The 21,458-nt window shown below is 40.5% G+C and overlaps 1 protein-coding gene across 2 annotated transcripts in view; it reads right to left on the bottom strand.

The window, feature by feature from the left end:
* MSH2 (mutS homolog 2) overlaps positions 1–21,458 on the bottom strand; it is a 114,597-nt gene that overhangs the window by 49,929 nt on the left and 43,210 nt on the right. For both annotated transcript variants that reach the window (XM_063443926.1, XM_063443927.1), the window contains exons 7-8: positions 17,088–17,287; positions 15,171–15,280 (exon numbers count right to left, since the gene is read on the bottom strand). In XM_063443926.1, the coding sequence (XP_063299996.1) occupies positions 15,171–15,280; positions 17,088–17,287 (310 nt within the window). The remainder of the gene's footprint in view (positions 1–15,170; positions 15,281–17,087; positions 17,288–21,458) is intronic.

The following is a 21,458-nucleotide window of genomic DNA, read 5'->3' as shown; positions in this document are numbered from 1 at the left end:
TAGTCACGAAAGACCATGGGAAAGCTACTCTTTGTGGCCTTCACCCTATTACAGCGGGTGGTTTTAGGATGTTGGAATTCTTGGGGAGGTTGGAGTAGGACGGCGTTCCCGTTGTTCGGTTTGCCTCTTTTTTTGCAGCAGATTGCCAGAGTTGCCGCTGAGGGAGGTGATGGGCGGTGGAAGGCAGAACTGGCAAACACCAATCAGGAATATGCACGACTTGAAGCTCCAGAGCTCACGCGAAGGATTGTACATCTTTTGGGCTGAAAATGGTGTACACGTCTCCCCTCGAGACAATCAGCGCGCAGGGGAAGCCCCAGCGGTAGCGTATATTGCATAAATAGCTGGTAAGTGATCAGTTTTAGCACTCTCCTGGCTTGAAGAGTCATCCAAGACAGGTATGGATAAATTTGCATCGGACTGCTATGGAATAGGAGTGCAGGGGTACATTGGCGGATATGTCTCATCACCTCTTCCTTGTGGGAGAAGTAGTGAAGGTGGCAGATTACATCTCTCGGCACATCTGCAGATGCTTTTCTGGGCTGTAGACAGCAGTGTGCCCGGTCCAAAAGCACAGGCGTGTCTGCTGGCTTGCCCAGTAGTAAGTTGACTAGTTCCCTGAGAATTTCATGCAGGTCTTTTTTGTCCCGTTCTGGTAACCCCTTAATTTGCAGGTTATTTCTCCTTCCCCTATTATCAAGATTATCTAGGGATCTCTGGTAGAAGGATAGGGAAATATTTTGTGCTTCTATGGCCGACTGTAGATGTTGCACCTGGGTGAATAACACGTTCCAGTCGTCCTCCAAGGAACTGACCGCTTGCCAACATGGCGGATATCCGACCCCAGTCCATCTATCTTCTTTCTGAATGAGGATTCCAGCTTGGATAACATTCTCCATATCTCCTTTGGAGGGTAATTTTTTTTTTAAACTCTCTGATGTCATGCTCTTGCTGCGATAGTAAGCTCTCAGAGTCTGCTGGGCTAAAAGGTGGGGAGTCCCCGCTGTGTTCCGGTGCCATTTTGGAATCACCAGCATCATAACGAAAGTCTGAGGAATCTCGGAAATATTTGGTGAGAGATCCCTTTTGCGTTAGGGTCTACCCTGACGCATGGTGGCCAGCCTGATCTTTTTGGGGGTTACCCATATCGCTGTTTCAGCCCTGTTTATTGCGAGTTTCTGCCGTCGAGATCAGGGCGCTCAGCAGGACACGTCCATCAGGGTCCATAGTTGGCCGCCCCCCCTCCGGCACTCAATTCTTAGTATGTAACAGCTATTTAATGTGGCATAATACCAGCTATCCCAATGCCTAAATTATTCCGCCACTCCTCTGTGGTGGTGGACCTGTTAAAGACTGTTGAAAACTATGGGGGGAGTGTGGATAAGAAAATGTGCAGCAGATATCTCTAGGAAATCGCTTGGGGTGCAAGTATTTGCAAGAGAAGAGAAACAATAAAAAAAAAAAAAAGATTTACCCGTATTTATCGGCGTATAACACGCACTTTTTTCCCCTGAAAATAGGGGGGAAATCGTGGGTGCGTGTTATACGCCGATATCCCATAATTACTTACCTGTCCTGAAGCGTGGGCCGGCTTCACAGCTTGCACCGCGGTACAGGAACTTTAATTTCATGTTCCGGTTTCCGACGGGACTGAAAGGAAGTGTGCACAATAGTGTGCACACTTCCTTTCAGTCCCGCCGGAAACCGGAACATGAAATTAAAGTTCCTGTACCGCGGTGCAAGCTGTGAAGCCGGCCCACGCTTCAGGACAGGTAAGTAATTATGGGAGGGGAAGTACACTATGGGAGGGGGGGGGAGGGGGAGGGGGGGGAAGTACACTATGGGAGGGGAGGGGAGGGGAGTGGGGGGGGGGGGAGTACAATATGGGAGGGGAGGGGAGGGGGGGAAGTACACTATGGGAGGGGAGGGGGGGAGAATACTATGGGAGGTGGGGAGAATGGGAGGGGAGAGGGGAAATACTATGGGAGGGGAGGGGGGGAGAATACTATGGGAGGGGAGGGGGGGAGAATACTATGGGAGGGGAGGGGGGGAGAATACTATGGGAGGGGAGGGGGGGAGAATACTATGGGAGGGGGGGGAATACTATGGGAGGGGGGGAGAATACTATGGGAGGGGAGGGGGGAGAATACTATGGGAGGGGAGGGGGGAGAATACTATGGGAGGGGAGGGGGGAGAATACTATGGGAGGGGAGGGGGGAGAATACTATGGGAGGGGAGGGGGGAGAATACTATGGGAGGGGAGGGGGAGAATACTATGGGAGGGGAGGGGGAGAATACTATGGGAGGGGAGGGGGCGAATACTATGGGAGGGGAGGGGGGGAGAATACTATGGGAGGGGAGGGGGGGAGAATACTATGGGAGGGGAGGGGGGGAGAATACTATGGGAGGGGAGGGGGGGAGAATACTATGGGAGGGGAGGGGGGGAGAATACTATGGGAGGGGAGGGGGGAGAATACTATGGGAGGGGAGGGGGGAGAATACTATGGGAGGGGAGGGGGGAGAATACTATGGGAGGGGAGAATACTATGGGAGGGGAGGGGGAGAATACTATGGGAGGGGAGGGGGAGAATACTATGGGAGGGGAGGGGGAGAATACTATGGGAGGGGGGGGAATACTATGGGAGGGGGGGGGAATACTATGGGATGAGGGGGGGGGGGGGAATACTATGGGAGGGGGGGAAATTTCCTGGAATTTCTTTCTAAAAATGAGGTGCGTGTTATACGCCGGTACGCCGATAAATACGGTAATTCCCATCTATTAGTTCAGCTGCTTTCTTCTAGTAATAGGCACTGTGTAGCATATAATATGTAGAATGTAACATGTTTCAGATTCATTTTAGTAAAACGATTAGCAGTTGGTTAGTGAATTCATGTCCAGCACAGAATCTCTGCTACATAGCAATTAACCTAGTGCCTGGAGGAATGACAGACGCTGTGTTTACACTACTGGATACCTGAGCTGGTGGTGGAGAAATCTGCAAAGCCGTTTTAGGATTTAGAGAAAACGGTCGATTTTACTGCAGTGGTTATTTTATACACAGGATTTTAAACTGGATTCACTGTACACGATTGAGAGCTTTAAGACACCCAAGTAAGAAATAATAGCTTTTTCCTCGTAATATTTAAAGCATATACTTTTAGCATTTACTTAGCACAAACATATTCTGCAACGCTTTACAATTTTAATGTGGGGATAGAAAACCACTAAGAAACAAACCATTATAGGCTTTAACAAGAAACAAGACGTTGTTGAGGACATTGCTTGAACAAGTTTACAATCTAGAGGAAAGTAAAAAAAAAAAAAAAAAACACAAGATAGAGATAAGATCAACAGGTGAGTGTACATGAGAGCAGCAAAGTAGCTGGATGACATTCATCCAGGGAATCTATAGGCTTGCCTGATTTTTAAGGGACTTCTTAAAAAAATGTTCGCCAGAGAAATGTCTGATATGGAGGTGGAGTGGCAAGAATTATCCGTACAGGAAACAGGAGAAGGTCACTGGCAGAATAGAGTAACCAAGAAGGGGAACGCCTATGAATCAATGAATTTTTTTTATAGAGGTATAGAGTTAATTGCATGTGTGTGTGTTGGCATCTTGAACTGAATCCTAGAGGATATAGGAAGCCAATAAGTCAATTAGCAAAGGGGACCTGAGCACAGATATAGAGAGGCAATAAGGGCCAAATTAGGAGCGAATTTCAGGTATAAAGCTGGGAAATTATAAGAAAATAAAAACAAGCTCCATAGTAGTACCTCAGGTAAGAAAGGGGTACATGAGGACAATGTTTTTTTTTAAAGGTTCTTACAATATAAAAGAAAAGGATTACAATTACACCCTCGGTAAATGTAGAGTTCATGGATACTGATTTATGCATGTTTACAGAAGTTGTAAAAGTTATTCGGGGAAAAAAATTATAGTATCATTCTCTAGGTTTATCCACAAAAATAGCAATTCAAAGTGATTTCCAAATTTAAGGCGAAGGTTGTCATACTGGAAACATAGCCGACTTACAGAACGCAATTCAAAATTTACTTTGATCGCTCACTTTAGTGTGTCTGACTTGCCAACCCGCTTGCAAATAATATGGGCAGAGAAAATGTTATAATAAATCACATCCAGCTATAGATTTTTTGAAAGAGTGAGCTAGTTAGCAAAGCAAAAAGGGGTGTATAAAATAAACAAAAAGTATTTGTCATATAGCACTACGTTTCACAGGAATACATAAAGATTTTTTTTCCCCTCCCTTTTCAAAAATGAACCTCTTTAACGCCATGCGGAAAGCTTTAGGATAAACAGAAATGTTAATAAAATTCTAATTTACTGGTAGAGATAAATGCCACATCTCAACTTAATTCATAGAAGTTGTTCATGATCCTTTATGTTAAAATATTATCAACATATGTCCATGGTAAAACTCTAAAACTAAAAGTGATGCAAGTAATTCCAAAATGAGAACAATCATTGTGTAGCCATGATGCTTGACCTACAAGAGGTTTGCTGTACTGTAAGAAAAGACAGGGGACGGCGCTCTACTCCAAGAATCGCTAAAGGAAATAAATAAATGCATAAAGGGGGATACAGCCAAGATGCCAGTAATTCCTTATTTTTTAAATTTAGTTAAAAAAAAAATAAAAAGTCAAGCTTGATACTCAGAAATGCATTAACATTCCTCTGTTGCTTAGAGTGTTTCCTCAAACAGTTTCCCCCCATCAGAAGCTTAGTAACAAAGCTAATAATTTCAGGAAAATAAATTTGTATTGTAGGATGTCCAGGCAGGGAGCGCTTTTTTTTTTTTCTTTTAGCCCTACAGTGGGGGCAAGCGGCAGGGCTGAGAGCGTGAGGTTTGCACATCTGGCGAATGCAAACCACAGTCCAGAACTCTCTAGTGAGGTAGGGTGCAGCCGCCAGGATTCCCACCATGCACTCAGACTCACTAAGTGTCAAGGCAGAGCTATTACGGAGGTCTGCACCCACCAGAGGTGCAAACCTCACAGTCCTACATAAAACAACCAAGGATCCCAGGACCGAAGAGATCCAGATGAGAAAAGGGTGAGATGGGAGTGGGGAATTAGATGCTAGAATAGGTAAGTAAAAATACAAGATTATGCTAAATCAAGCATTTAGTTTAAGTCATGAAGTGTCCCCTGAATAATTAAGTAAATTCTCCTCTACTCAGTAAATCCATCGTATCAACTCCGTTGTTAAGGATTTCAGCTGCTCCTATCACCTATAACTGAATAGGACATACTGCTTTGAAGATTGTATCTAAAAAGCAGCTAAATATTTCTCATAATTCACCCCTTAAATTGGAGGTATCCGTTACATTACATGTTGTATACAGACAGGGCACACACACACAAAATATGGGTAGGAGAGACACTAAACAATTTTTCAAAAATGAAATGGCAACACTGTGGTAGAAAATAGCCAGGTGTGGCTATAGCAGAGGTGAAGAATTTTTCCAGACCAGCTATCTTTGCCTCAGTTCTTCGATTCAGATTTGGGGGCGGGTGAGTTCCACACCCCTCAATTTACAATGAATTATGCTAGTTGCCATTTGAGTTCATGTGTCACTAACGTCTAATTCTTTAAAAAAAAAAAAAAAGAACACATCACAGATTAAGGTCCAGCATAACCACCAGGGTCTGTTTGTGGCAAGGGGCGTTTCCGGAGGACATTTATAGATGATTTTAGTTTTAATTGATGAAAGTACACATGAATAACAAGGCTGTTAAATTACATTGTAGGATTATATAAATAATAAAATAATATTTCAGGAATTTTGCAATGGTAAATAATTTCTATTAATAACCATATGCAACACTTTTATAGACCTTGTAAACCAGATATGTTAGACATAGGAATGTAAGGGCTGAAATTCATAACAACACGGCCTGTGTAGTTTTAGAAGCATTTTAATTTGTATTAAAATCTGCTATATTTGACAGTTGTGTTTTGTTTTTAATTTTATTTATTTTTTTACATTTATAACATTTGGGATTAATATATTTTTATATTTGCACCCTATTTTACATAAATTGTCCATATATTTAGATGATGTCTGGAAGTGAATGAGGATTCTGTTGCATACTAATTAATTGTAGAAAGCTGAAATTTTGGTTTCTACAAATATATACTCCCTAGCCTGTTAATTTTCAAGAGCAACTATATAAAAACACTATTTAAACTTAAAGGAAAACTCCAGTGCCAGGAAAACAATCCGTTTTCCTGGCACTGCAGGTTCCCTCTCCCTCCCACTCCCCAATCCCCAGTTGCTGAAGGGGTGAAAAAAAAAAAAATTAAAAAAATAACATAACCCTAAGGAGGGTTCACGGTTGCACATTTGATGTGGCTGTCCAGTATCACAACTGGGGCCCTAGGCCTCCTGTACTCCACGAAAATACGAGGGTATGACCCCGGTGTTAGTGGTGTCCATTCTCCCTCCTGTGTACTCCCTTCCCCTGCCCATAATCATTGGCCAAGGGCCCTGCCGCCAGAGTCCGCCATTCTACGGATAGGGGCTACCTCTGGAGTGTGATGTCCTACCCCATACCACAGTGTGTGAGCCCCTGTTTAGAGTATATATTTCCCGGGAGCCCATACCCTCCCGACTATTTTGTTCCAATTTAAAGGTACTATTAGTTGGTGGAAATGGGGAGGGAGGCTTATTGAGGCCTTGTAGGGGTGAGACTTCTTCCTAGCTACTGGTTGTGGGCCATAAGTCTAATGCCTCACATACATTCATCCTTATGAGCCCGGAGGCTTGATGCCGGCCCAGTCTTGAAGTGGAGGGGGGGGGGGGGATCTATTACTTGGTCAGACCACGCCGATAAGTTGAATGCAGCAGCCCCTTGGTCCTGGAAATTGAACAGCTCCCTAATCAGGCACCCAGAGATAGTATCTTGCGTCGGGAATTGACAAAATATTTCAATGAGAACACAGGGCAGACTGCGGTACAGAAACAAATTGAATCCTTCCCCAGACCAATTGACGGCGGTACGTGACTTGCGGCTGTCCATTCGGGAAGCTCTCCTGGACGATACGGCACGCGCTATCGTGTGGTCCAGGAGGACGTTTTACAGACAGCACAAAACACAGTACGAAAATCAATGATCCCTCAGGGGCCTACCGTACATCTCTTGGCGATATCGCCGTGGTATTCACGGATTATTAGGCGAAATTGTATAACCACACTAGCCCTGATACCGTCAATGAAAGAAACTACTAATATTCTGGCTTTCCTGCGTCAGCTAGAGCTCAGAACGTTGGCAGGGGGACGGATCTGGCGGACCTGGGGAATTGGATTTCGATTGAAGAAACTGATTTAGCCATCTCTTCTCTGAAAGGTCATAGAACTCCGGGCCCTGACTGCTTAGATGGTAGCTATTACAAAACATTCCACAAAGAATTATCACCCCACTTAGAGTCCTGGTTTAATGACCTTATAGAAGGGGGAACTTTGGACAGGGATATATCTCTAGTGGATATTGTCTTATTGCCGAAACCCGGCGGGTATGACTCGGAACTGGCTAACTTTCTACCAATTTTATTGAAAAACCACGGTTCCAAACTTCAAGCAAAGAATCTCACGAACAGACTGAATCCTCTGCTACCGCGTTTGATACACACTGACCAGGTGGGATTTGCCCCTGGCAGGCAATTGTTCTAAGATACCCGGCGTAATGTGGATATCATTTGGAGACAGGTCACCACTAAAGCACCGTCGCTGATCCGGTTACTCGATGCAGAGAAGGCGTTTGACAGGTTAAAGTGGTCTTATCTCTTTGAACTGTTGGCGCATATCGGCATCCCTGCTCCGTACTTAACAGCAATTTGCGCTATGTACACCAACGTTCGGGCACAAATTCGGATTTCAGAAGCACAGGTCCCACCGTTAACACTGAGCAATGGAACCAGACAGGGGTTCCGTTTGTCACCCCTTTTTGAATTATCATTAGAGCCACTTCTGCAAGCAATCAGAACTAACCCAAGAATTTAAAGGGTAATGGCAGGTGGACAGAAATTTGTGGTATCAGGCTTTGCAGACTATGTGCTCTTAACCCTGACACGCCCTACAGAATCCATGGCGGCTCTGACAGAAGAGTTGGAAAAATATAGTAAATTGGCAGGCTACAAAGTAAACTTGAACAAGTCAAGTGCACTTCCCATAGGCCTTTCGGCAGCAGACACGGTACACATTGGTCAGGCATACAACATTTCTATAGCTCACAGTCATCTCAAGTATTTGGGGGTTTGGCTGATGGCAGATCCTACCCAAGTAAACCAACAAAATTACATTCCTATGTTTAAAGCCCTCATGGAACATATGGAAAAGTGGGTCGATAAAACCATCTTGTGGATAAGCAGGATTCCCCCCGTAAAAATAAATAGCCTCCCTAGAATACTGTTTTTATTCCAGGCTCTGCCGGTCCAAATCACCAAATCTAACCTGGCCGCTCTTCAATAGGCCATAGGCAAAATAAAAAACACATTGTTCTTTCCCAGGCTAAGGCGCAAGGGGGATTGGGTTTTTATTACCTGGCGGCCCAACTAACCCAGATAGCATTGTAGCACTCTCGCCCTGGAGGAGGATCTGGAGTCCTTGTTAACGGATTCAGACCTACCACAGTTTTTCATTTGGGAACCTAAAGACCATCAACCTCCCCTTCGAACTAAATGCCCTGCAATCCTGAACTCCCTGAAACTGTGGGACACGAATGCACCAAAATATGGTTTAGCTTCTTCCCCTTTCCTGTAAACGCTGTTCCCCTGGGGTATGAGATCACATAATTTCAAACATATAGAATATGCTGGTTTGCAGGGACTTTGCCATCTATATGAGGAAGGCTCTGTTGTACCCTTTTAGGAACTGAAAACTAGGGCCACTCTAAAACCTTCTGATTTCTTCAGGTATATGCATCTCAGGGATTATTCTCAGGTTCGGAATTATTATGCAAATTCTATTTAAGTGTCACAAAGATTAAATATTTTGTTTTTCAGTTTAACTCATGGATGGCATTGTGTCTCAGGGCTCTTTTGATCACTGAAAACAATCTCGGACACATGTGATAGGTTGCCAGGTGAGCCCAATTTAAGGAAAAACGACTAAAGGAGGGTGTGTTCCACATTATTAAGCAGAGCACCATTTTCATGCAATATAGGGAAGAAAAAGGATCTCTCTGCTGCCAAAAATAGTGAAATCGTTCAATGCCTTGGACGAGGTATGAAAACAGATATTTCACGAAAACTTAAGCGTGATCATCGCACTATTAAGAGATTTGTGGCTCATTCAGAGCACAGACGGGTGGGTTTGTGCAGATAAAGGCACATTGAGGAAGATTTCTGCCAGATCCATGCATCGGATCAAGAGAGCAGCTGCTAAAATACCATTACATAGCAGCAAACATATTTGAAGCTGCTGGTGCCTCTGGAGTCCCACGGACATCAAGGTGTAGAGTCCTCCAGAGTCTTGCAACTGTGCATAAACCTTCTATTCGGCCACCACTAACCAATGCTCACAAGCAAAAATGGCTGCATTGGGCATAAAAATACATGAAGACAGTCCTGTTCATTGATGAGTGCTGTGCAACCCTGGATGGTCCAGATGGATGGAGTAGTGGATGGTTGGTGGACGGCCATCCTGATCCAACAAGGCTGCGACGTCAGCAAGGCGGTGGTGGAGTCATGTTTTGGGCCGGAATCATGGGAAGAGAGCTGGTCGGCCCGTTTAGGGTCCCCGAAGGTGTAAAGATGACCTCTGCAAAGTATGTGGAGTTTCTGACTGACCACTTTCTTCCCTGGTACAGAAGGAAGAACTATGCTTTCCGTAATAAAATCATCTTCATGCATGATAATGCACCATCTCATGCTGCAAAGAATACCTCTGCATCAATGGCTGCTATGGGGATAAAAGGAGAGAAAAGGTCATGGTGTGGCCTCCATCCTCCCCTGACCTCAATCCTATTGAGAACCTTTGGAGCATCCTCAAGGAAAAGATCTATGAGGGTGGGAGGCAGTTTACATCCAAACAGCAGCTCTGGGAGGCTATTCTGACATCTTGCAAACAAATTCAAGCAGAAACTGTCCAAACACTCACAAGTTCAATGGATGCAAGACTTGTGAAGCTGATATCAAATAAGGGGTCCTATGTTAAAATGTAACGTGACCTGTTAAAATGGTTACAAAGTTAAAATGTTGTTATAAGTGTGATTGAAATAGCTTTTGATTTCAGAAAATATGCTGCAAACAACAAATGACAATTTTAAGTTCTTTACAACCTATAAAGTGTTTTGAAACTTACTGTGCGTAATAATTTGGAACAGTGCATTGTACGTTTTTTTATGTTTAAAAAAAATACTGTTATCATTAGGTTTGTTCAATAAAAATTTGAATTGTACTCTTAATAGTTGATAACATGAGAATTATGCTGACTGATTTACATCAATTATTTAGGTAAATGAGAAAAATCTAATTTGCATAATAATTTGGAACAGGGTGTAACAGCTAACTTTTTTTTATTTATTTTTTTAAATGTGTATTTGGGAACAAATCCAAGGGGCTTGATTACGGCTTTATATGCCCACCATAGCATTAATACCTTAGAATGGGGAGACCTAAAATATATTGATCAATGGGAAGCTAATCTAGGTGAAACGCTAGAAGGGGTCGAATGGCAGGAAATCTGGGAAGCGAATGCAACATCCTCCATATGTATTACTTTACAGGAACAGTCATATAAGACCATGTTTTGATGGTTAGCACCCCTGTCAAATTGTGTAGAATGAAGATACCCACGGATTTGTGTTGGAGAAGGTGCGGACAGAAGGGGACATATATCCACATGTACAATGGTTTTGGATAAAGATTAAAGATTTAATAAGGGATCTTCTAGGAAGAGTTATCAAGTTAGACCCTTGGATATTTTTATTGGCTAGACCTTTGGATGATTGGATCAAAAACTTTTACACACACTAAAACTGGCAGCTAGAAGGGATTTGGCACAGGTCTGGCTTCAGAGGGAGACCCCTTCAATAGAAGCAGTCGTTCAAAAAAAAATCAAAGATACTTGTTTCATGGATAAGTTAACGGCTCAGGTACGCGGCACCATGAAGACGTTTGAGAAGGTTTGGGGCCCTTCGATGGCCAGTGATGTGGGTGGCTCGGGGTTGAGTGGGGTGGGTTCAGTCCCCCACCGCAATCGCTCTTCCACTGTGCCCGCTTCATAAGGTCGCTGGTTTTGTCCTCTACCCCTCTGGAGGATATTTCCCTACCTTCATCTCTTTATGGAGAGTTTGCCGATAGGTGCTTTTGGGGCTCTCATGTCCGGGCAGTCCCCCTCCCCCTGCCCTCCCCCAACTGTCTTCTGACTCATTTCTTCTTCTTTCTGTCTTTCTGTCTGTGGTGCTGGACAGTTCTTAAGTGGGGCCTACAACAATAGTGGGTTTATACTCTCCATGTTATAAACTAATGGGAGGAATATATTGAGGATGATATGGAGGGGACACCATGTGCCTTGCTATTGCTTCCCTGCTCACTGGTGTTTTTATGTTTTTAAGCTAGGCACCTAGACTTATTCTTTCTTTCTCAATGTTACTATTGTTGTATTTTACTCTATTATTAAAAAATACCCTAATGGGATGTCTTCAGGATTGTGTCTCTCTCTGTCTCTCTCTCTCTCATATTTAATCAGTTACTATGTATAGGAACTGTGTCATGACAGATGTTTAAATACCTTATGTAAAATGCCAATATCCTATTTGGTCATTGTGTACTGGGTTCTCAGATTGTATATCTTATGTATGTGGATGACCATCAGAGCAAAAAGATAAAAAAAAAAAAAATATTCAATTCTTTAGGGTGCACGGTCATCAATGCAATAATCCAATAGGTCGATGACCTTTGCAATGCTTTTATTATCCCCCTCCTTTATAGTCATTACTGATTATACAAGTCACCTTTCCTCATTGGTGGTATATTCTGCACTAAAAACTGTTGCCAGACTTTTCTCCTTTCTTCTCACATAATCATTTGACTACTGAGCACTGACAATACATCCTTGCATGGGTAGAAGCAACTTGAATTAGCCACATGTTACAAATGCAAGAAAGCAAGTGAAGTTTCTGATGAGTGGACACCGACACCTATTCACAGGATAGACAATACTTGCACCACTCTCTCTCTTTAAAGAAAAACAGAGAAATATACAATCGCCACATGACCAATTTCAAGTACCATATATGTATCTGATTGCCCAAAATATTAGAATAAATGTAAATTATGTAAATAGATTTCTTTAAATTTAGTGAAATGGCCAAAAGTGCATAACAGAGACTTATCCGGTTCCCTGCGGAGTCAAAATAAAAGTATAATAACCACATGCTTGTAAGAGGATTATACTAAATTTACAGAAATTGCATGATTAGTAGGTCACATGCTGAGAAAAGTGTTGCTTAAAATTGCAAACTTCTATTCAGAGAAACATTACACACAAAATATGTTTATTAGCCAAAGGGTACTTTATTATCTGTAAATAATCATTTTAATTTCATTGAAAATGAAATTCCAGTAAATTTAAAATCCAACACAGACTGCATTCTCGAATCAAATAAAATAGGGTTTCCCGCTGCTTTTTGTAAAGAAAATGACTTCCTTATAACTGTGTGCTGAAGAAAAGCAGACACAAATATGCACATTTGAAAGGGCCACCATAACAGTGTGCATGATGGGAGATAAGTATGGTGTACAGGACATAAAGAAAAAGAACTCCATTTGCCAGGGTTGTTTTTAATATTATATTTAGATCTTAAAATTAAACAAATGCATTGCACTGTATTTAGCATTGACCTAGACTGAACCTTTTTCACAGCTTCCTGTCAGCCAATGTTATAAACAGACTTTTTTGTCATTAAGCACGTAAACAAAGCATTGGGTATGTAACCTTGTCTGTGCTAGGATTGAATTGAGCTGTGGTGTTATTTGTAACCCTTATACATCTATTGCTATAGGTTTAATATGCTTTTACAAGAAATGTATCACATGGGGAAAAAAAAGGTTTAACATGTTTTTCAAACTTTTAATTAGTGGTTTATATTCCAGATTAGTGACAGCTCCTCCACAAGGGTAAGGGAACCATCATTATCTAGCTTATTCACAAAACGGACGGTGACTGCTAGAAACTCCAGTGTGCTACAAACATTGCTGTTCAGGCGATATCGATTCACAAGTCAAAAACACAGACAATGTTGAGCGCTTTCCTTTCTAAACCTAGTTTCTTGATCTCTGCATGATTACACTATGGGAAACTTCTGAAGTGCAATGTGCCACTTTTTTTTTGCATTTCACTCTCTCCCTACTATAATTCTGTGTTTAACCCCTTAAGGACACAGGACATGTGTGACATGTCATGATTCCCTTTTATTCCAGAAGTTTGGTCCTTAAGGGGTTAAGACAGAATCTGTGCATCACTCTTACATCTTTGTTAGGACAGATTACCCTCTGAGCACTATAAAAGAAGCCCGCTCATTGCAATCCATTGCACTGTGTGGGGCACTCAATGGGTTAAGCTGGTACTGTCTTTGTAATGATACCTGCTAGTGGTATTTGCAAGCTGTGTGATATTACCACCTGATGCTCCTGAATATTCATTTCATGTTCTTCACCTCCATAAATGATTGTAATGTCAGGGCATGTTGTTCTGCAAGTTGTTGCAGCCCAGATTTCTCTTACTCTCAATGTAGATACAGTGAATGGAAACAACAGATGCCTTAAAACTCTGAAAGAACATCTGAGATTTTGTTTGCATACTATCTTACACCCTAGTCCAGATTTCTGTATATTATAAAATATATTTATAATACTGAATAGGTTTCACTATCGCTTATAATCCATCGTAAAGCCAAGCAATAGGAGACAAGAATTACCCAGAAGAGAGAAAAAGGAAATAAATAAGGGTTGTTTTCTGTCAGCAGGTAAAATTCAAATGAACTTCAGCAGAGTAATAAAACAGCAGTGTTTTTAGTGGTGCATAACCCTTCCATTTATTTTGTAAATGCCAATTTGTTTTCAACATAATTCCAAGTTTTGTTCCAGACTCACGCACAGTTTGGTGAAGGGGTTAAGGGGGGGAATGCAATGTTTGTACTGAATAAAACACAACAATGCACACTGCAAACAGAGTGCTGAAAATGAATAAAAATAGAATTGTATTCTGATCTGTGAGACTAAATGGTGTGAAAAAAGTAATGAAGTGTAACGCAGTCTGTTTTTGTTAAAAGCAAAGCTGTGTAACTACAAACTGGAGTTGAGAAACGCTTAAATTATAATCTACATCTATACGAGATGTTGAAAACATTAAGAGAAAAATATGTATTCTGCCACCTTGTATTACAAAAATTACAATGTAAATCTTTCAAATCAGAAAGTCACACTTTTTATTTTACATTTGCAAACTTTGATTTTACTTGCTCAGCAAAATTAATCAAAGATAGTATGTGGATAAGATATAAAATGCGTATTTTATTTTATAGCAGGTCAGGGCAATTTTTTTTTAAGTGGGGAGGGAGGTGCAGGATAGAGAATATTTTAATCTTTATTTAGAATATCAAATGGGTTTACTACTAAGAAACAGATTAACATTCACTTCATACATGTGAAGTGATAAATAGATACATTTTAAACAAACATGTATGTCTATTCCAACACTATCATGCTCTCCTCTGAATGCAGTTTTAAGTCTCCTCCCAATCTAAATAGAATATGGAAAGCGAAGACTTTAATAGCAAATCAAAACAAAAAGGCCCAACAAGTCTCACCATAGTAGATGTATTTTTTTCACTTTATTAGTACAGAATACCTCCACAGAGGTTTTAACCCCAAAATTAGCCCCTCTCCAACTTTATGTTACCTTCTTATGTGTAACAACTACGCTTTCCAGCATGCTAAATATGGAACCACGACATATGAGTGTATTAACGTGCTTTTTATAAACCCCACAAAATGTTTTAAGGTGTTATAACCAAGATGGTTATGGTCAAAAGCTAAATAAGAGGAAATAAGATGACCTGATTGTGATTATTAAAATGTAATTGGTTCTTAAGAAGTTAAACATAATGTGAATAATAGCAGATAAAAAGGACATTTAATACATACCTGGTCCATGTCCAGAGTAGTTTCAATCATTTCTTGAAATTTTGCAAAGTCAGTAGATAGATCGGAAAGGGGAGTAACAAAGATCGCCAACAGAAGCATTTGGTGGGACCCTAAAATAAACAAAAATCACATCAACATGCAATCGAGGCCCCTTAATCTTTTTACTCTTAGTTCTGTTATCACATTAAAGACATTTCAACACTGAAGTTATCAGTCTTCTAATATTAATGTAATGTGGATATAAATTAGTAATTATGCAATGGCAGACGGTAAAGGAATTATGGGAAACTACAAGATAAGATGTTTAGCAGACAATTCGTCTTTAGTGCAGAGAAGGTCCAGAGTGACGTTCTAGGTCTGACCCAGAGCTCACCTCTGGCTTCAGTAAATTCCTAGGAACCAGCAGTGTCCCCATAGCAGTGATAGAAACATCTACAAACCTAATTATTACTATTATCAGAATATTCATGTATAGTTCAACAGTAAATTGTGTACGGATGTTGATTAAAGATGCAAAATGACCCTATTTATATGTAAAATGTATGGAATTGTATTTGTAGCACATACAGAACCAAATAAAAACACTATTATGAATCTTAAATGTAATAAACAAGGCCAAGAGACAAGACAAAGCAGTAAATGTTACTTTAAACAGAAAAGTAAAACGATTTATCTGTAAACTAGAAGAAAGTAACATTAAAATGAAAGGGCCCAGATAAGTTATTTAAAAACACTTGCAGCATGCATAAGCCATACAAAACCAGATGTGGCTATTTTTGAAAAATGTTCTTCAACTAAAATTACAAGAATGCAGAGACAGGGGTAAAATTAAAAAGCAAAAGGTAATTATGGTATACATACCCATCCCTTTAAAGGACAACGGTCATCAAATTCACACTTCTGAACTTTATTACATATTATAAAACAATAGTTTTTTTTAATTATGTATAATTTATTTTTATAGAATATTTCGTTTTATCTGACTGAGCAGCCAAATCGGGTCAGAGTCTGCTGTTATCTGACCGACTGTTGCTCAACCTAACTAGCCCACTGCTAGGATCACCTGCAAAAGAAGGCAAGTTAAGTCAAGCAGCAGATGGTTAGATAATAGTAGACCTGACATGAGTGCTCACCCAGATTTAAAAGTGAAAATATGCATCACTTAAAAACAAAAATTAAGTTTCATTAAATGTAATCTTTTAAAAAATAAAAAAATAATAAAAAAAAGAGAAATGATTTAGCACAAATAAATTAGAACTAAAAACGCTATTTTAATATAAAACCATGAAACTGGAAAACAATTGGAAGAGTTAACATCAAGGCTGAATACAACAGGGCAAGTGGAAAATTATTTTCACAAAATGAAATTGGAGGACATGGGAAAGCCAAGGGTAGGACAGTATACATCGATATTATACTTGGACTGCTGCCTATATTAGAAAAGGCACGGAGCATTGTCACTAGGCCACTCTAGTCCATGATGAATGCCCTGTGCCTTTGTTTCCAAAATATATCGCTCTTCCTAATGGAATGTTATAAACCCCTTAAAGATGTTAAACACCATTTTCAAATAATCACAAATGAGAACTAAGACATTAACAAAATGCAACATCTAGACTACAGCAAGAGTTTTCATCAATGTACTTACATATGAAGATTGGTATACATCCCAAAAATATAACAAAAATAAATACAAATAAAAAATAAAAATTTTCAAGTATTATATCTTTCAAAATATTGATTGATACGTTTATTTGAGCCTATTGCAGTGAAATTTAACTCCTGGTTGTGCATTTATTTGATTTGACACCTTTCCTGTTGCTTCTTTGCAACATAGGGTGAGCACCATGATAGAGGCTCCTGTTCTGATGGAACATGTTTAATGAGCATGATTCAAAATTGTAACTGAAGTTTTACCTTCATATCTCTCTATTGCTTGAACGACACTAGACAGTTGGTTAACAGCCTGGTACAGTCGGTAGCAGTCCTGCAGGTTCGCAGTCTGTCTCTGGAATTTCTTTCCTAGACGATTAAAATCCGGGAATCGGCGCAATAGGTCCTCCTGAAGAGACTGCCGCAATTCAGCATCTGTCACAAATGCTTCCACCAGGTTTAATCTAGGGGTAAGGTTTGACAGTGTCATCTTCTCTGCTCACAGCTTGGGCAGTGTAAACCCCTACTCACGACAAGCACACCCTCAGAATATGTAACCGTTTTATTTATTGCTCAGTATCAAAAACAGACATTCCGGGATCTAGAGTCACGTTCTTTAACAAATCACACAGTTGTTGGTTATGTATGGTGGTTATTTTGAGTGAATCAATAGCCTTGGACTCCATACTCTAGCTGTTGTGAACTACTTTTACCATAATGCTTAGCAAGTTATTTGACATGCCAATGGTCATCCTATCAATGTTCTACTGATAAGGGTGGCCGAAAGGTAAGCCCAATAAATAAAACACTTAGGTTTTACTAGCCTTACAATTATGTACAAGGCATCAGGGCTCAAAACTAAATCTATTTTAAACAGTGCTTAGAAGAAAATAAAAAAAGGCTAATGTCCAAATTAAAATATAAAAAAAAGATTAAACTGTGTGAAACCGGTGGTTTATGTAAGCTCCAGAGAGTTGGAAAATAGACAGAAATTGGATATACCATACATAAAGAAAATTATACATGTAACCGTATAATATAAGATTTCACTCTGCTTCTCTTGTCAAGTGTACGGCATTGAGTGTTTCCATGGCTCTAACCGTACACATTAAAAAGGCGATTTCTAAGCAAAATGACAAGAAAACAGCACTATAAAAACCAAACTGTAAACAGTCCTGATTATGTCATTTATTTTCACATAGAAGCAGGCGGTCTATTAAACACTAAACACCATTACACACACTGCATTGCAGAGATAGTGAAAGTAGAATTGCTGCAGTCAAATTAAAGAATGGATTTCTAGTAAACAGAGAATAACCATGAAGTCAATACAATTCCAAAGTAGGTAAAGAGGAAAGGTTACATATGGGAATATTAGAAAGGAAGGAGTACCCACTTGGGGTAAGGCAGAAGGGTAACCAATACAGTAATCATGTTTACAAGAGTGAACATATTTGTAAAAATTGCAAACTCATTTTGGAGAGAGACAGAACCGGATTTTTTGGCAGAACCACAGGAGGGTAGCAGTTTTCCAAAACATGGAAAAAAAAATTAAAATTATGCTAATTATGTAAATTATTTTATTCTGCATTCATGGGTCTGAACAAGGATGAATTTTATTTGGATCAAAATAACACTGTTGCTCATTTTAATTAAGCGTTTAGATAACATTTTAAAGCTTCTGTTATAATGTCGTGATAGAGGGAGAGGCTGGGGAAGTAGTAGTTTGATAGAATCGATTTTAATCACCACTCCCCACCTTAATAGATGTATGAACAACGGACTCAATAGTCAGCAAGTTAATGTCACTTTGGAAGGGCAGTTAAAGGGACACTATAGGCACCCAGACCACTTTATCTCATTAAAGTGATCTAGGTGCAATGTCCCAGTCTCACTTAGCCTTAGTTTTTGAGAATCTGCAATAATTACACTGCAGTAATAAGACTGCAATCAAACAGCCACTAGAGGCACTTCCTGCTTGCTAATTGACGGACACTGGACATCCTCACACTCAGCTCATACTCAAAAAATAAAAAAATTAAAAAAATCTAAATATAAAAAAAAACCCGGTGGTTCAGGAAGAGATGCCATATACTCTCCCAGAGAAAATCTATGGGGCAATTTACTTCTCAGAAATCTCTGCCTTTTTTCCAGGAATCAATGCTTGTGTGTGCATGTTGTCTCATAAAAAAAAGCCAAGGGTGTGATATTTACCTGATCTTGTATGGGGTTAGGAGAAGTACAGAGTCGAGGTGTGTATTTAGCTGCAGCAATTTTAGTAAATCAAAAGGGCATTCATTATGAACTGAAAAGGACAGCAAACCAAAAGCATCTTGCATGTCTGCAAAATTATAGACACACAGACACAAAAAAAACATATTTTTGTCTATCCATAGAACAGAATGATCTACCAACAAATTACAATGTTAATGTCAAAGAGAAAACTAAAGCAAGATGGAACTAGAGCGACACCATGTGGCAGCAAGAAAAATAATGTTTTAGATTCAAATAAAATATGTTTCTGCCTTTTTTTAATGCATTTTAAAGTAGACACTTCACAGCTAACAAAATCTAAACTCAGCATTCCAAGTATCACTGCAACCATAAAACACAGCTGAGAGTTTGTGAGAGAGACATACTGGAGCTTAACTTTGCAAACTTTAAATAAAGGATAAAGGAGTGGACATTCCAATACTGAACCAAAATAAAAATAAAATTACCTTATCTTATCCTAATTAAATTAACTAATTTCACTCTCACGCCACCTGGATTATTGCACAAGATAGGAACATGGCAGTACATAGATATAAGGAGAACATGTATCAGAAAAGCATTTTATGGAAATATGTCACTGGTCTGTAACTAAAGAACATTAAAGGACCACTATAGTGCCAGGAAAACACTCTCGTTCTCCTGGCACTATAGTGCCCTGAGGGTGCCCCCACCGTCAGGGCCCCCCTCCCGCCAGGCTCTAGGGAGAGATGGGGTTAAACTTACCTCTTTCTCCAGCGCCGGGCGGGGAACTCTCCTACTCCTCTCCTCCTCCTCCATAACGACGTCATTGGCTGAATGCACATGCGCAGCAGGAGCCGCACGCGCATTCAGCCAGTCCCTAGGAAAGTATTCTCAATGCTTTCCTATGGACGCTGGCGTCTTCTCACTGTGAAAATCACAGTGAGAAGCGCGGTAGCCCTCTAGCGGCTGTCAATGAGAGCCACTGGAAGCTGGATTAACCCTATTATAAACATAGCAGTTTCTCTGAAACTGCTATGTTTATAGAAGAAAGGGTTAATCCTAGCTGGACCTGGCACCCAGACCACTTCATTAAGCTGAAGTGGTCTGGGTGTCTATGGTGGTCCTTTAAACATTGTTTATAACTTTTTTTTTTTTTTACCATATTCTCCGTGAATTGTTTAACAGCAAGGAGAGAGAAAAAAAAAAAGAAAAAAAAAAAGGGGAAATTGATTGTTCAGCCAAACAGAACTCTTTCCCATAACAGACACAAACCAACACTAGAAGGCATAGCTCCTTGGGCAATGATGGGATCATGTTACTTCCAAGTAAATTCAGGATCATATTTTTACTTGTCACTCAACAAGAACTAATTAAAGGAGATTGTTAGGGTAGGTCCCATCACCTGCGTATTATTCAAGCAGAGCATATTGATCTATAACAGCAAGTGCTAGATACATCTATCTGTACATGCAGAGTTCTGGAGAAAGCTCAAAACACGTTAATTCTAATCTACCAGTTGACTCAGAAACAGTACAGTACATACACAGCAGTGGACATTGTCTGCCTTTCACTTCAAATACAAATACTTAAAGGGATACTATAGGCCCCAGGAATACAAAGCTGTATTTCTGGCTCTCTAGCTCCCTCTGCCCCACGACGAGCAGGTGCTAATGTGCATGCGTGGCAAATGTCGTGCACGCATTAGGCCATCCTGTAGGAAAGCATTGAATCACTGTTTTTTCTATGGGGAAAAGACTGGACGCTGAATGTCCTCATGCAGAGCGTGAGGACGTCCAGCGTCAGATAGCGGAGTAAAGGTCCGTTTGGATGCAGGAAGTGCCTCCAGTGGCTGTGTGGGAGAGAGCCCCTGGAGGTTGACATAGTGCTGCAATTTAAACATTGCAGTTTATATAGGGATGCTGCACCCAGGCCACTTCGATGAGCGCAAGTGGTCAGGGTGCCTCTACAGTGTCCCTTTTAAATCGCTTTTGTTTCTACCCATGCACCCCCAGCCACACCTATCCTGGTTGCGACAGACACAGTCTGCATAAAAAAAACAAATGCTTTAATGTTCAATCAGCTTACTTTTACGTTTTTATCGCCTGCTCTGTAAATTGAACTTTAAATCACACACAGGAGGCTCCTGCAAGACCTAGCATGCTATTAGCCGTGAAGGATATAAGAAAGTCTAAATTAAAACAGACTGTGCAATAAAGGAAGTCTACATATTAGATCTCACTTTTCAGGAAGCGTTTAGGAAAGCGGTGTAAGTCATATGCAAGGGGATGTGTGTGACGAGGGATGCATAGATAAAGTGATTTAACTACTAAAGGGCAGAGAATTGACCAGTGAGACTGCATGGGCATGATTAAAGCACCCAAACGGTGTTATTTAAATAAA

The sequence above is a fragment of the Pelobates fuscus genome, chromosome 2, assembly GCF_036172605.1.
Source record: "Pelobates fuscus isolate aPelFus1 chromosome 2, aPelFus1.pri, whole genome shotgun sequence".
In the NCBI taxonomy this organism is placed as follows: Eukaryota; Metazoa; Chordata; class Amphibia; order Anura; family Pelobatidae; genus Pelobates; species Pelobates fuscus.
This window is presented reverse-complemented; position numbering and strand designations above follow the sequence as displayed.